Source organism: Sinohyriopsis cumingii, chromosome 5, assembly GCF_028554795.1.
Source record: "Sinohyriopsis cumingii isolate HCF-2022 chromosome 5, ASM2855479v2, whole genome shotgun sequence".
In the NCBI taxonomy this organism is placed as follows: Eukaryota; Metazoa; Mollusca; class Bivalvia; order Unionida; family Unionidae; genus Sinohyriopsis; species Sinohyriopsis cumingii.
In genome coordinates, this window is record NC_142965.1 from 55,072,182 (window position 1) to 55,089,492 (window position 17,311).

Consider the following 17,311-nt stretch of genomic DNA (forward strand, 5'->3'; position numbering starts at 1 on the left):
GCTGTGTTATGTTTAAGTCCACTTAAACCAACCTAAAGTCAGTACAACCCGAAAAATTAGCAATACTACTTAATGAAGAGGAATTTGGAATAAAAGCATTATTAATGACTACATGATACATCCATATGTTCTACTGTAGCCTCCCACCCACATCACTTTAACACATATATACATTATGATTCCAGGCATCAAAAATACATACCTGGATCTACTTTTGAAAATCATTTTAAATGAAAACTAAATGTTCATTGATTAGACAACTTCACTTCTATGTGCCATGTTTTCTCTTCACTAATTCAACCAATCTCTCTTTCATCAATCTCTATCTTGATTTTTCTGTTTCCTCAAGAACATGTTTCTCATTGCTCTTTCATTTTTTTCCTGCTCAAAAGTTTTCTATTGAGGATGTATTTTCTTTGTGCTTTTTCTTCCCCTCAATGTTATGCAGCTGTGAACAAAGAAGTTCGTCAACTCTACCACATATTATAACTTTACACTCAAACAGCATCAGTGCAGAAGTATTACTATATACTTAAATGTTTAAACAGCAGTTTGTAACTAGAAGTTTAAACTTGTGCGCTAGTGGACTCGACCAGTGTCCTATAGAAGATACGTAAGGCTGTGCACACAACTTTGCTCAACACAGGGTAATTGTTAGTCTTTCTTACAAATGCCTACAACTTAACAATGTCCACATCAGCTTCAGGTAGGTTGCGATCAAGAGTCACTGAATTTAACTGTTATAGATTCATTTTTACCAGTTAAAACTCACATCCTTTTCAATATACTTCACTCTTATTTCCTCAATTTATGATGAAATGCCCATTTTCCTCCTACGATTTTGCTAGTGTTTTTTTCACCCACCATTTTGTTTTTAAACAGAACAAGAGTTTTAAAAGCATTGTTTGGCTGGCTTAAGTTTTACTGTCATACATGTTAGAAGGTTAATCACACAACCAGGATATTTTAGCTAATTCATTGACAAACTTTATCACTGTCGACGAATCAGATCAGTCTTCCCCTCCACTTCTCTATGAAGTTGTTTCTAAAAAATTTGCTGATCTAAATAATGACCTTGGAGACAATCTGCAGAAATCCACAGGTCTGAGTAAAATTCTCTGCCTTCACAAGGCAGCTTGTGATCAGATATCACTTGTGTTTAGAAAATGTAAAAGCAGTTTCCACAAAAAGTTTTAAGTTTTGCAAACTCTGTTAATTTACTTCCTTTTTTTGTGCTTTTACTCTACAATCCAAATCTGCTAAACCTTAATGACACTAAAATACTGTGATGAATGTTCAAGTACTATCTTGACTGGCATTCTATCATGTTCAGACCATATATAAAAGGTGATTTTGATTGATAAAAGTGAGCCTGATAAGTGACATTATTCCATACCTCTGGAAGTCCTAGATTAGCATACATGAGGAAGAGATGGAAGTATTGCTGTAGGTTACGTCCATGGTCTGATACTTCCTTTTTCAGCAACTGTAGGATTGCCATCAGCAAGTGGTCACTTTGTGTGGCACTGGGATCTGCTACCTGGCCAGCTGTGAGGAAAATTCATCTTAATTTCACTTTTCAAAAATTTAGAATTTGTATTAATACTAGAGATTTTATGTCCTTATATCAATAACCTGGAACAAAATACATCAGGAAACTGTGCCTCAAGTGTGAACTGTCATGTCACTTGCAAAAACATGAACACAAAAACTTTTAACTCAGAAGCATACTGTTGACCCTAGCAATGTCAAGAAAGAAATACCCCCTCTCTGACTGCTACTAAATGCAGGCCTGACAAAAAAATAACATAGCTGAGACATGCCATAGTACTAGATTTGTCAGCAAGTCCTAATGTTAAAAATCTCTTCAAGAGAAGAAGTGAAGAAACATTTTTCAAAATATGGTAAGATACCACTAACAACACCAATCTGACAAAACTGAACCCTTGTATGGGACACAGCCTCTTGTCATGATACAAAGAATACCAAGTTTCATCCCAACATGTTCTGGAGATATTGTCCAGGTAAGATTTTCACCAATAGATTGATGAACAGATAGAACTTGAAATAAAAAGATGCCAAAGTGACATCACACACCTGATTTACAATGAATTGATCAGCTGATCTATTCACTATAAAGCAGGCTTACGTAATATTGCAAAATTAGAGCCTATGTCAACTATCTCCTAAACTTTACATCCTATTAATTTTACCCATTTTACTATATCCTGAAGAGATAAAAATTCTTTCTCAAGATAAAGGCATAATTAATACCCACAGCATCTTGCCCATAATCTGAGATCCTGACTATATACAAATTTTAATAGAAGCTTGATTAGAAATGGCCTTTAAATCTATGAAGGTAACAAGCTCTGATAAAACTGATGCATGATACCTAATTAATATTTGCAGGTCATCACTTATTACAGTACCTGCCTTCAACAATGGAATTATAAGCTTATTTACAAGGTGGAGCAAAATTTGATTAGAATTTGATCCACAGAAAGGTAAGAACCTTAGTCAATCATATACATTGAATCCCCTCAAAACCAAAACATCCTTGTGCACAACATTATCATGTCCTGTCACATCCATAAATACTGTTGTTCCACACAGAACACAGTCCTCATAACAAGAAATATCAGATCAATTATATATTTGCATAGCCTTATGACATGTCCATTTGAATTATGAATGATCCTTCATAATGTTTAAATACTCAGTATAAATCACAGTATTCACAGTTCAAGAGCCAAGTGAGTTAATCTGACTTTTTTGTCTCCTTCAGCAAAGCATCAAAAGCAAGCCACATGCCTGATTAATAAAGCACAATATTAAAACACAACCAAAATATGTTCTATTGATCAGGTATTCAAATGAACAGCGTCAATCACAATTACATCCGAAGCAGAAAAACTTTGTTAAATGGCTTACCTACAAGCATTTAGTTATTAATAATTTGTCTTAAAAAATGGCTCCTTTTTATGGATCAAAGTTTTCAGATGAGCATTGTGTTTTGGTTTTTGGAATTTAAGCGTTTGGGGTTATATGGGGGAAAAACTGCAATAATTAAAGAAAGAAAATTGGGTATTCAAAAACAAAATTCCTTTTTGTGGGGATTCTGATATAATGAGGGTTCAGTTTTGAGGAGTTTCACTGGCTCATGTACCTCATTAATATGCAAAGTTCTTGCTCATAAGAAACTATGTAAAATTTGATTAGAAATATAGCTGCTAGAGTGTTAACAAGCAGTCAATTAGATAAAATGTTACATCATTAAAGTGCATGAATTTCACTCATAACCATCATCAGCCAAGATTTTAATCACAAAGGCCCATTTATCAAGTTTAATCAGAGTGGTAACAAACCCAAAGCCAATGAGTTGCTATATCAAGTCATAAACATGTATAGATCCGCTTCATAATAAAAATCATCCAAACACCTAACAAAATTTGTCTATTGACCAAGTTTGATTAAAATCAAGTCAGAAATAGTCTTTTGAACAGCAAGAATCTAAGCCAATTGTATGCAAGCTCACCCATTAACATGCACAGATCTTGCTCATAATATATAATCTTGCACACAATATACTTTTGTTTAATAATATAAGCCTATTGATCAAGTCTGTTGAAATATATCTGCCAAAGTTTTGACAACCTCAGACAGTCAAATGCAAAATCACCTGATTAATATGCATGGACTTTGCTTATATCTGTACCCATCCAAGAGCTTGGTGATTTAAGCCTCTTTACTAAGACTGATCAAAACTGGATCAGTATGTAGTAGGGTTTAACAGCATATAAGCAATATGTGTGGATCTCACTCATTACTGAAACTGTCCAAGATCATGAAGATACAAGTCCATGTTTCAGGTTTAATCAGTCTTACAGAAACATGACTTGCAGATTCATAAAAAACTAAGATAAGCAGATGCACAAACATCTTATCAATATACATGCATCACTCTCATTATCAAACTTGTTAAAGATCTTGAAGACATAAGCATATAGTGCACGTTTTATAAGAAAAAGATCAGAAATATGGCTTCCTGAGTGGTAGGAAGCTCATTCCATCAAATGTCATTCATGTGTAGATTCTCTCAAACTCATCATCCAATGTTTTCGTGATAAAAGCCCATATTCAAAAGTCCAAGTCAAAATGGATAAAAAATATGGACTCTAAAATGACAACATGAAACTGTTGACAGATGACACATCATGGACATGGCCATACCGCAAGCTCACTTGGCCTTAAGGCAAAAACTCTTGATTACTTTTAAAGTGCTTATCAGACTCCATTTATTACAGGACACAAAGTCAAGAATTGATACAAAAGCATATCAAATTTTAGGCAGATTCTCAAAGGGCTCATAAGATATTATGTACAAAAGGGTGATGGACAATCTGACTGCCCCCTGCCAAATGTTTGTTGAAAGTATCAATACAGACACAAGAAAAATTTCGTATTTCAGAGAAATGAAGATATGTAAAATATACAAATTATGTTACCGGTTGTATACAAACATGTGAATGATGTTAAGAAACAAGATAGAACAGGACTGCAAAAGTAAGCTGCAAGATGCATTTTATACATCAGGAAACTGAGCAGCTGTGAAGAACTAAAAATGCATCAACACAAAATGGATGACCCCACAATTGTAATGGAAAGGCACAATTCTAAGTCAAACAGGGACAATAACTGTTAAAATTTTGTTAAGAAAGGTGAAAATCAACCTCAGCCCATGTCTTCTTAATGTCAAGCACTTTATCGAATTTGGTTTCAATCCATGAAATCTTTATAAAAAAAAGTATGCAGAAATGAAATCTGTGATGGATGTGACATCACATGATAATGCTAATACTATATGCCCCTTCCATAGCTGTGACAAGGATTCTAGATAAAAGTTTGTTAACAGTATCAAGCATAATGGAACATGCACTTTTTAAAATAATGCCAATGGTGCAAGTGTTATAAACAAATTTTAGTGTCAGTGAAATTTACCTCTGATGGACAAGGTGAGCACATACCTAGCCTTGTTCAACCAGACCTTTCACATGGTTCCATGAGATCTCTGCCAAACAAAGGTCTGGTTAAAAAACACAAAAGTCCTAACTTTTCTCGTAACACCAGAACAAAACTCCCAAAATGTGGAAAAGTGATCTGATTGGCTGATGAGATGAGGTGACTTAATATGTAACTGTGATGAGATGACATGCTTTGTAAGCAACGGCAGTTTAACAGGTCAGGTGCAACATTCTTCCTGCATCAGTATCTGTTTCAAAATTGATGTTATTACATCTTGCTAAGCTTATAACAGAATCTGGCTTAAATGATTGCAGAAAGCAGATTTACTTAAGTTTTGAGATAGTGTGAAACACTGTTGTAGTTTTGTTTGCACAAAGATTGAGAAAAGTCTAAAGGTAACTGCATTACATGACCAGACACTCACATGAAGCCAGACAAGAATCTGACTGAGATTAACACACTGACTCCATCCCATTTTAAAGGGGTCAAACTTCCAAGACATTATTCCTGAAGAAGTGGTAGAAGTAGAAGTAGTTGCATGGCATGTCAGCACAATATTAGCTATATGATGATGATTAAAAGAAAAATTCTAAACATTTAAATATCAACAATAGCCTCATAAGAAGATAAAGCCTTTCAAAACAATATAACATTTTGAAACAAAGGATCATAAAAAAAAGAAGATAAAGGAAAAACTTTTTATACCCAAGATTTTCTCCAATGGAACATCATCATGAACTTTTCTCAATGAGTTCCACATAAAAAACTTCTGTCTCATAGGTCGCAAGTTGACACATTGAACGTATGTTCCACTGTCAGTGGATACTGGTAGGGTATGCATTCTGGTTATGGTTCATCCTACTAGACATGTGTACAAGTCAGACGTGTTCGATAACGGACTGGCACAATACCAATTCATCTCTGCAATTTGTTCTGTGTGAGAGATGCCACTCTCCAATGGTCAATTTACATTCTGAAGATTTGTTTGTGAGGTTTTCATTCCATACATTTAGGCTAGTATGAAGAACATGCTGGTTTATATAAAATTGAAAGCAGTACATGAAATTTTGCATTTTGGAAACAAGTAATTGCAGGGCAGCTTTGGCTGTTTTATCTGACATTTCAATACCTTTAATACCAATCTGACTGGGCAGCCAACAGGATAGAATACTTTTTTTTCGAGACCGTATTCAGTGTAGAAAGCGAATCTAGCATGAGGAAGAATTTATTTTTCTTTGAGGTTTAAATGTCACTCAAAGATCTGAACACAGCTGTAATTTTAGCAGTAGAAATGAAAGTTTTATCTAAAAACCTTTCTGAGGTGGTGCCAAAGGGTGTTGCAAACTTGAATCACAATGGCACTATGATGCATGCATTAAAACAGCATAGACATTAACCAAAAGCTAGACTTCCACTACCGTACAACCTCATCAAGTGCAGTTGGTAAAATGCTGGTAATAGATAATTTAGATAATTTATGACATGTAATTGCTCAAATGCAAATAGTCACTTAGCAAAGACTTCAGTTTGGTGGTTGATCTTGAAATCAAGCATTGTAGTATATGATCAGTGAGCTACTACGATTACAAGATTTATTAACCTCATAGTAAGTCATCTGCATACAAATTGTATGTGTTCATTCAACTTTACTGTAGTTGGGATGGGGGTCTTTCAATTTAGCAGCAGTCATTGCAATGACACATCGTGGAAAAAAACTGATGACCCCAAATGAAAATTATCTATCCGTATTAACTGTCCTTAGGATGGTTGGACAGACCATACAAATTTGAAACTTACCATACAACCCCTGTACCAATGGGGGTGCAACAGGTCCATCTTGTAAAGAGTAATGGGCAAGACACACTATGATTTTGCAAAATGCACTTCGTACCTGAAACAAGACCGTGTAAAAAATATTTTTGGAAAAAGAATAATTTCACAATTTTAATTTAACACATCTTTTATCTTTTAACAATGTTAACATTTACAACTTTCTAAACTATAAAGATCAGCATGCTTTTTAAAGACATCATCGATCAATCAATTAATTTACCAATGACATGTACAATGTATGCACAGCTCGTTGACTATCAAGAATATTTAATAATCAGTACAAATATGCATTGTAAATGTACATTTTTAGCTTTATTCTCTCCTGTTAATGTCTTCAATGACTCCACATATTCAAATTTAATTTGTAATAAATGAACAGTTATGAGTTTTCAGAAGACTGCAGTGTATTTAAATTATCCAGGAAACCTGAAGTTCTCTCTACCAGCAGAAAAAATAGCAAAGAAAGTTAAGACCTGAGACTTTACCTCCGAACTGGGACATTCCAGTAAATATTCAGAGAACCTATTAGGATATGGAAACAGGACATTGTGCGTAAACCAGCTACGGACATTCTTGTTAAGGCGGAGATGAAAATTCAGTGCCTCATACCACTCATTTGCTGGTCCCCTATAGAAAAATGAAAAGGTAAGCTTCAGAAAATGTCTATATCTGTTCAATATGAAAATGGTGATTCTAAGCCAAACTGACTAAATGATAAACTTCTGGTCCTCTAATTACAGAAAATTACACCTCTCACTTGATAGCTCCTGAGAGATGGTATTCATAAACAGTGACTGTGCCTTAGGTCAAGGTGTGAGGTTCAAATCTGGTTAACAGTGTGGGGGAAACCAGGATGGGAAGGAAGCAACTTGTGTTGATATATGGGGAAAAAAAATCTCCATTGTCCAACAAATATATTCATCTAATGGACTTTTAATATTTATGGATTTTAGAGCTGAAAAATTAAATTAAAAGTCAGTAACTGATGAGGCTTTTAGCACAGATCATACTGAAATACATGACTCACAAATTCATAAACAGTGACATTGGAGCTGCTACCTTTTCGAGGTCAGAACAAGTGTCAACATTGCAACCAACCAAAAAATGAGCTTCCAAGCAATAATTGCACTAAAAAATTTCCATAAACAAATCAAACAATATTGTGGGATTGGTTAATTACTCAAGATGGTGATTTTAAATGCCATTTTGTTATTAGTGCATGGCAATGAGTGTACAACCAACCCTGTATCATCTGTGCTAATAAGAACAACAGCATTTGCACAGTCCCAAAACAACAAATCTGGATTGACAAAAAAATGAAAATAATATATAAAAAAGACAAAACCTTTTGTTTCATTAGAACTTGAAAGTTTATTTCTAACTGCATCTCAGCAAATTTGGAACAATCCATATATTGGCCAAAAGCAACAGTGTGTGATCATAACAAATCAGGCTGACCCAACAAACAGATTTAATTTGATACTGGCTCCTTTCATGTTTATAATTAATCTGTTAATAAGTGTGTGTTACTATACCTGAGAAGCATTAAGTTTTCAACAGTTGTCAAATAAATCAAGCAATGCCAATGAGTAAGCATGGAAGCGTTTGCATGCACTGCTTTGACTCTCAATTGAATTTTTTTGTTTTTTCATGCTTGAATGATAGAAGGCATGTCACAGTCATTTACCAATTTTGATTGCAATTAAATGTTCATTAAATACAAGCTGATATGTTGTCCTTTCTGTAGGAGAAAGAATGTTATTCACACATGCTTATGCATCAGGTGGTTTCAGGGTATGCTAAAATTAGGGAGTAATGGAGTTATAATTGAAACTGTTATTAAATAACAAAATTTGCATGTTAGTAGAGACTCCCAACAGTTGCTTCTTACAGCAACTGCCTTGAAGACATGTTTACCAATACAGACTGCCAATAGTTGCTTTTTACAGCAACTGCCTTGAAGACATGTTTACCAATACAAGATTCATATGTATAAAAAAACATCAGTGAAATAATGAATCAATGAAACACATCCTAGCCTAATGAATAGAAATGTACATCTATGTGAGAAACTGCTGTGATTGAGCTGACAACTGACATTTAACTTGAAAAGAAAGCATAGCAACGCATAAATTCTTTTAATTTGCTAAGAGTAAATACATTCACATGGCATAACACTGTACAAAACTGAATAATTTCAACAGTGATTTGACACTGCCTAGTGTAAAAATGATAATATAAGCACGAAAAAGTCTGCACCACTGTGAAGTGAATAATGAGCACCAAAATAAATCTGTACCAATATTTGTATTGAATATGTCATTCATTATTTAAATTTCTTGAATTAGAAATGCAGTTACATTACTAGATGATTACTAAATGCAAGAGCACTTAACATCAGATAAACTGAAAAGATTTCTTAAAACTTTTTAACAGACTAGCAATGGGCTCTCCTTTATCTAATATTAAAATTTCAATAAACAAGAGGATCTTAGGACCTGATATTCCTCACCTGTTGACAAAAAAAAAAGAAGCTTGTGAAAGCAAATTCATACATTTAGTGAATTTGCAGGCTGGATAGAGAATTTTGGAGCATTTAGATTCCACACTGTCTATGAGTCCTAAAAAAAATATGAATGTTTCTAGTTTCATGCCAAAAGAGATTGGTTGGTTACATAAAGATTTGTTTGAACTCATTATCCCACCCTATTTACCAACAATAAAACACAGCTGCATGACTTGGTTTTACTCCTCTGAGAAAAGGCGTTGTTGGTATTACTCAAAGACATGATGTTTCACAATAGTTACATACATTCACTCTCTATATAATTACTTGAATAATACATGCCTATCAGATTTACTCTGCTGTAGATTTGAACTGACCATGATTAGCAAACTGCATGCAAGTTACTCATTACTGAGTAATGAATTAGGCTTTTAAGTATGTCTGCTAGGAGCTAAAGCATAATGGGATAAGTAGTAAACATCTAAATTAGCATGACCTCCAATACTATTATATATGAACACAATTAAATCTGTCTCGCCAGAACATTCATTAATTTGACTTTTAGTGGTGTTTTTTTTATAAGTTTTATGTTCAGAAAATTTATAGAGCCATTGTCAGAAAAATTGAAGGATCTGGTAGAAATGAAGAGATGACCCCTTATAAACTTTCAGAATTCCAGAAGGCATTTTGTTGAAATTTTTTGGAAAAATTTTGAATGAAGTTCTTCCATATCTAATATTTCCCATACATTCAAGTTTTTAAGAGACTGGCATTTTGGGGTTTGTACCTCACTTTCTTCTGGTATTTCCTATTTGACAGATTTCCTTGCCTTTCTTCTCTAGCCATGTTTTCAGCCATCACTGACATTTGTCCAAAAGGCCATTTTAAAGTGTCTACTTTTTTCTCTAGTCACTTTCACTATCACATTCATTTTGTACATGTTTGTTGTTTCGTTTCTTGTTTGTCTTGAGATGGATCTATACTGATGAACTTTCCAAACTATATTATCAGGTTCAAAGCTGGTTATATTGCATCTGTCTCTGTTTATGTTCCCTTGTCCTCTCTCTCCTGCAGGTTATATATATATATATATATATATATATATATATATATATATATATATATATATATATATATATATATATATATATATATATAAAGAATTTTTATATTATTATTCAGACATACATTTATTTTCTTTTTTTTCTTACATTTTGGGGATGTTTTTATTATTAATTCACATTTCATTTCAATTGTTTGGTTATTATTTCAATAATTTGGTAGTTTTGCAATTTTGCTCTCTTTTAGGAACATTTTTTCCCCTGTTAAATCTAGTCTTCTTGTGGTAATGTTATCTCTTTGTTTTGGTCTTAATTTTGTGTTTCTGGTTATCTCTTTTCTTGGTCTTGATTTTGTGTTTCTGGTTGTCACTCTGTCCTAGATTCCTTATCACTTTAGTTTTAAAACTTTGATGATCAAGCAGCATTGTGTTTATCAGATTTTGTCTTGGTTGTTCTCCTGATTTGTCTGGCAAATTTGTTAGTTCTTTTCCATTCTCTGATGGACAGATTTTCTTCCCTTTTTTTTCTTCTTTGCAGGATCTATTTCCTGGTATTTGTGGAAGTTCTCTGGCTGGAGCTTTTCCCTTCAGTTGTGCGGTTTCTTTTCATTTGTTTTGATTTTGATTTTTGATTGTTTTTGCTTTTGTTTTTGGTGCAGAGTGTATTGGATTTGAACCCATCACTGATATTTCTATTATTTCTCTGGCTTGGGTTCTCCAAGTCAGTTGTAGAGTTGCCTCTCTTTTGTGGTCTTTATTGGATTTGTGTGTGTGTGTGTGATTAGGATTTTTAACGTAGCTTTGTCAATTTTTCAGTCATATCGCTACAATGTCAGCAGTGTAACAGTTTACAGTGATGTCTAGCACTGGGGCATCATGCCGCAGACATGTAGCATGATGTCCCACCCAGTCACATTATCCTGACACCAGGCCAACCAGTCCTAACACTAACCTCTTAATCCTGAGCACCAAGCGAGGCAGCTGTTAGTACCATTTTTGTAAGTCTTTGGTATGACTCAGCCAGGGATCGAATCCACGACATCCCGCATCCAAGGCAGACGTTCTGACCACTAGGCCACTGCAGCGGTTGGTCTTTATTGGTATGTTTCTGTTTTTTGGTGCTTTCTCTTTGGTTTCTAAAGAGGCTGGTACACTATTTTCTTTTTTCTTGGGTTGCTGCATTTTGGGTCTTGTCCTCTGAATCCGCATTTATTGCACTTCCTATTGTAGATGCATCCATGGTACCAAGATGTAGTTAGAAATCTCTGGATGTAAAAAAAAAGGCTGAATCTTTTGATGCTGTTTCTTTGAAATGTTATTGCTACTATCTGGACCTTCAGATAATTGTGTACACAATCATTTGGTATGCATTGGTTTTCAGTTTAAATTTCTTTTCAAATCTTTCCACTATAGCTTCAATACGGGTTTCTAATGGAATACCTGTTAGGTAGACATCCATATATTTATGTTATTTCCCTTGTTACTGGTAGTGGGACTGTCACTGGGGCCTTTTCTTCCCATTATGTCTATACTGCTTTTGGCTAGTTGCTGTTCCTCTCCCTTTGGAATTACTACGTATATTCCTTTTCCTGCATTACTTAGCACTCCAATTCTTCTTTATGTCTATTCATTTTGTATACAAGGTGATTAGTAAATCTGCACAGGTTGGTCTCTTGTTTGCTGCAAGGACTGAAAGGCCAATCCCCTGCATTCCCCCATCTGATACTGACCATGAAGATCTTGCTCCCTTTTCAGGGCTGACATCTGGCATAAGTTTTTAGTACTGGCTTTTTTCTTGCATACTGAAGATGAGATTTTCCATTTTCCTTTAATTCTGAATATGTATTCACACTGAAATATTTTCCAAATGTTTAAAATGTGTTTATACTCTTTATCTTCACTGTTTCATTTTTGTGCATTGTTTCTGCAATAGTTTAGGGTTTTATTCACAATTTTCTGCTTAGTCCTCCATCCCACAATCTTGGACTCCTTGACAGTAGACAAACATGCTGCTGCTGTTTGCTTCGAATGGGTCATTATGACCCAGATATGACAAAGCAAGTACATACTGCTTTGCTTCACAATAGACAATGAGGTTGTTGTGTGCATGAGATACCACATAAATAGTACCCACCTTGTTTTTAAGCTGAACACAAGAAATTCATTCCAAACCATATACAAAGTATTAGTTCTTTTTTATGTACATTTTTATTTTATACATTTTCTTTTGCATCTAATTACAGAATATTCATAAGGTGTACTTTTTTGTTACTTGTCCTATTGAAATTCATGTACATGGTATTTTTTTTTAATTTAGGGGTTGAGTTGTTTAATGTTTCACAAGGGTGACAACTCTCTTCACAAGGCAAAACCTGTGATTCTCAATGGACCTGATCACATGTTAGCCAATCAAATGCAATTTTACCTCATTCATGTGTGTGGATTCTGCTTATTATCAAGACAATCCAAGATCTTTATGATATGAGCCTATATTTCAAGTTTGATCAAATCCAGATCAGAAGTATGGCTTTCAGAGTGGCAACAAGTCCAGCCAATCAGATGCATGATCACCTAAACAGTATGTTAGGATCTTGCTCATTTTTGACTTGTCTGAGATCTTAATAAAGCATGTATTCAAGATTTTATTTAAATCTGGTCACAAATGCAGTCTGCATAGTGTTAACAAGCTCAGCTGACAAGATACATGACCATCTCATTAGTATGTGTGAATTTTGCTCATTCTGATCTTGTTCAAGAACTTAATGATGTAAGCAAATATTCCAAGTCTGATCAAAATTGGATCAAACATGGCCTCCACAGTGGTAACAGGGATAAATAATCAGAAACAAGATCACTTCATTTATATGCATTAATATGCCTAGGTCTCTTTTGCTATCAAATTTGTCATAGATTTTGATAATATAAACCCATATTCCATGTCTGAGCATGAATCTAGTGCTGCATGGGAGGGATTTCTGTTAAGTCAAACTTGTGTGTAACAGGACCTTCAATCATAATATGCATTAGTTTATCACAAAGCACAGGTGATAACTGGATCTTTAAACCAGCTGCTGTCAAATTCTGATCACTGAAAGTGTATTTACAGTTACCTGTATATGTTGGGTGTGTAAGGACATATGACACTACAAAAGTTATCATATATTACATGCAAATGATGACTTTTTGCAATTGTCATAATTTCATTCAACCAGACAGAAAGATATCACCATGTGAATTTGCTTAATAGTTATCAATTGGCCACTCAATCAGAATTATGGGAAGCCAATCAAACTGGTTGTTACAAAGTAGCAAATTATGTTAAACAAGCTGAATCTTTTCAGCAAAAGAGAGAAAAGCTTAAGAAGTGGCACATATTTGTCAGCATAGTACACCCTTGAGAATGATTCATGTGCTGTTAAAGTGCACTGAGGTTTTCTTTCACGGATTCTATAATTTGAATGCAGACTGAAAATCTTTTAATCAAACTTGAAAGACAAGAACCTAGGCCCCCAATCCCATCCCAAGGGAAGCCCAGATGTCTGGCCAAAAATAAATCTGAACTATTCTTAGGTCCAAAATCCAGCTTTTCCTGACACTTAGCATCCTCATCTCCAGACCTGCTAACTCTGACGAGTCAGTCTCGGTAAGGTAGTTGATTTTTGTCCATAAGATTGCCCAGTTTTCAGTAAGGTGTAACAAAATATCAATAATTGCAATTGTAAAGCTGGAAAACATAATTAAAAGTTTGACGCATCAACGACAAACATTATGTTCAACTGAAAAGTTTTGTAAAGTACATGTAGATTTTATTCACCACTAGTACAGTTGCACAAACTCTATTTCCAAACCCTACGCTGCTCAACTGCTTGTTGCTATCTTTCAGCTTGACATAATTCTTGAAAATTCTTTTCCATTTCACATGACAATGGCAATCTTAGCTCCCGCTACAAGACATACTCAAATTGGCATGTAATGCCCAATAAGAATCTGAATACTCCTTTTTATTCTTCTCTGTTGATTATTAACACTTTTCTAGAAGCCTATTTTCCCTCTTGTCTTAAACATGCATCACTTTCTGGGCGCCATTTTTAAAAATTCTATAATCAACAGTTTGATCAGGCAGATCCTTTGCATAAACATATTGGTGCAGTTTAAAGCATCTTGGGGTGCTGCTGTTAAGTCAGTCTGGTTCCCTGACTAATTGCACTAATTCTAAGATGAAACCAGGATCCAAATAAAACATGGATGAACCAATTATCTGGCTTTTTCAGCAACGATCATTTTTCAGTAGTTTTTACTAGTATGCCCTAAGTCTGTATTTTAAGGGTAATTTTCATAAGACTTATGACAAAATTGTAAGAGTTGGCAGGTCTGCATCTCCTCCTACTCCAAAATATACAAGATCATTGCAGAAAACGTACAGAAGTTCACCAGAATATTCTTTACAAAAGTAATGACCATGAATGCACTAGCGTCTTCAAGCTTTCCTTAATAATTGTAACTATTTTCTCTAACCAGTTCATTAAAACTTTTTACATCCTTTTCAATTTCTTTTAACTGAAGATCATAACACCTCTCAAGTATTTTTACCAACTCTGCTTAATTAATCCACACTCAAGTCACAATCAACATTTAAGCAAATTTTTTTGCTAATGACCACATGACATTAATTAAATACAACAGCCAATTTAAGAATATTATGCAATCAAATGAATGCTTTGAAGAAGGAAAAGCTATTATTAAGACCAATTCAATCAGACCATTCCGAGTTAACTTAGTAAACATGGTCAAAGTTATTTGCAAAAGCAACAAGTTATGTATGCTGGTACTCTTTAAGTACCTACCCCCACCAATAAGCACAAACAAATTTACAGCGATATCATCAGATTGACCTATTCTACAAAGAAAAAGCATAATTCCACCAAACAGCTCAACTCTTTCATGTCTATTTAATTAGCTGTGTGAAATCTGATGCATGAATAGCTTCAAAGATACAAGTCTTTCTGACATGAATAATCATTAAAAGATTGTATTCACTAAAAAGAAATTTATTCATGGAACACAAATGCCATGCCACAGTAACTGAAAACTGAACTGCAAAAAGTTTTTTACTAGGCAGCTAGACAGTCGTGGGTAGCTTTACATGTCACTACAATATTCACAGTATGGCATGAACAGGATCTGGAGGTTATTATATTAACAGTGATTATTTTTCAACTGGTAAATTTAGTTTTCCAGATATACATGCAAATCCTATCTTTGTATTTTGGTTGGAAATTTAGACACTGAAAATCTGATCAATTTAATACTAACCTAAGAGTCTTCTTGGTATGAAAGCCCACAGTGAACAGAAATTTAGAGGCCAGCTCTATACTTATCATTGACAACTGTTCTGCATCTGGGACCTGAGATGGAATGAAGAAAAAAAATTAATTCAGTATGAGAGGTTCCTGTATTATATAGTACCATAATAATACAATATAATAATTAAATAATATAAATAACATAATACAACTGTACCCAATTCTTTTAAACGTTTATTCTTCATTCAAAATATTCTGATCTTATTTATTTTACTAATGTTTCATTAGCCTTCTTAAAATTTTAATTAACTAACAGTTTATACATTAAAGCTGTCTCCTTTCATGAAACCCTAGTCTGATCTTTATTTGTTTGAGCACAGTGAATGCATAGAAGCAGTAGTTTAAGCAATTTAGTCCAATTATGTTCTGTGATTTGTGAAAAGTTGCTTCAAAAACATATACATATTTTTAGTAAAAGTTGCAATATTTGATGGAATCAGTTGTACAACCGACTTTGTGTCAGGATGTTTGCTGTCCAATTCTTTTCAGCAGTCATATCTTATGGCAGTTCACCGTCACATGTACAAACCTGAAAAGTCTAAATGCCAGGATGCTTTCGGTCACAACATGTGGTCAAATTCTGTTATGTGGGTTTTGAGAAAACTTCCTTTCAAAGTGTTTCTTTTTTATTTTAGTAATGTAGGCCATATCTGAAACTGGATCAGTATCATTGGTACAAATCTAAAAGGACTTCATGCCAGAATGTTGTCAAAATTGATTGAAAAGTGGTTCAGTGGCATTTGAGAAGTTAAAATAGCAACTGGTGATAGTTGCCATACAGATTGACAACAGATAAAACAGATGAAGGATCATACCATAAGATGGCCAGGAGAGCTAAAAGAACACAACATGTTACTAAATATTGTCATTCATAAGAGACATGCTCACTGGCAATACACATTGCATACTATAGTTTCACCAATTTTTGTGTCGTACCAATATGGTGAATTTCATTGTTACAATGAACCACAAATTTAAAGACATAACATGTGATGCAGACCAACCCCTCCACAAATTTCTTACTAATACATTCTAAGTGATCACTGAAATATGGTAATAACATACATCACTCCCTCGATAACTCGTGCCCTGATAGCTCGCAAACCTGCTTATAACATGGGGTCAGGCGTGAATCCCATTTTTTACACCAGAAAATACCCAAAATATAGATCCCTGTATTGTTGAACCTGAAGAAAATCACGATCAAAATTGGTAACAGAAACTTTGATGTACTGCTCGTTTTGTTTTTATTGTTGAAAATGGTAGATAGAACCTGGAAATTTTATTCAACACTATGAAATATCAAATTTAAAATTAGGTCATACACTTTTTTTTTACATTTTCTTTCCAAACGACATTCCTAGTACACTACATTTAACGATATGTTGTTGTTGTTGTTGTAGGGTTTAACGCCATTTTTCAGCACACGATAGGCTACACATGGCAGCCAGTATTAATGGTGGAGGAAGAACCCGGGAAAACCCCGGAATGAACCACCGACCCATGAGAAGCTACTGGCAAGCT

The 17,311-nt window shown here is 34.3% G+C and overlaps 1 protein-coding gene across 3 annotated transcripts in view; it reads right to left on the bottom strand.

Annotated features, from left to right (window-relative positions):
• Positions 1-17,311, bottom strand: part of LOC149799209 (ubiquitin carboxyl-terminal hydrolase 9X-like) — a 197,299-nt gene that overhangs the window by 34,911 nt on the left and 145,077 nt on the right. For all 3 annotated transcript variants that reach the window (XM_089958476.1, XM_089958475.1, XM_089958477.1), the window contains exons 47-50: positions 15,738-15,829; positions 7,344-7,485; positions 6,823-6,916; positions 1,397-1,548 (exon numbers count right to left, since the gene is read on the bottom strand). In XM_089958476.1, coding sequence (XP_089814602.1) covers positions 1,397-1,548; positions 6,823-6,916; positions 7,344-7,485; positions 15,738-15,829 — 480 coding nt within the window. The remainder of the gene's footprint in view (positions 1-1,396; positions 1,549-6,822; positions 6,917-7,343; positions 7,486-15,737; positions 15,830-17,311) is intronic.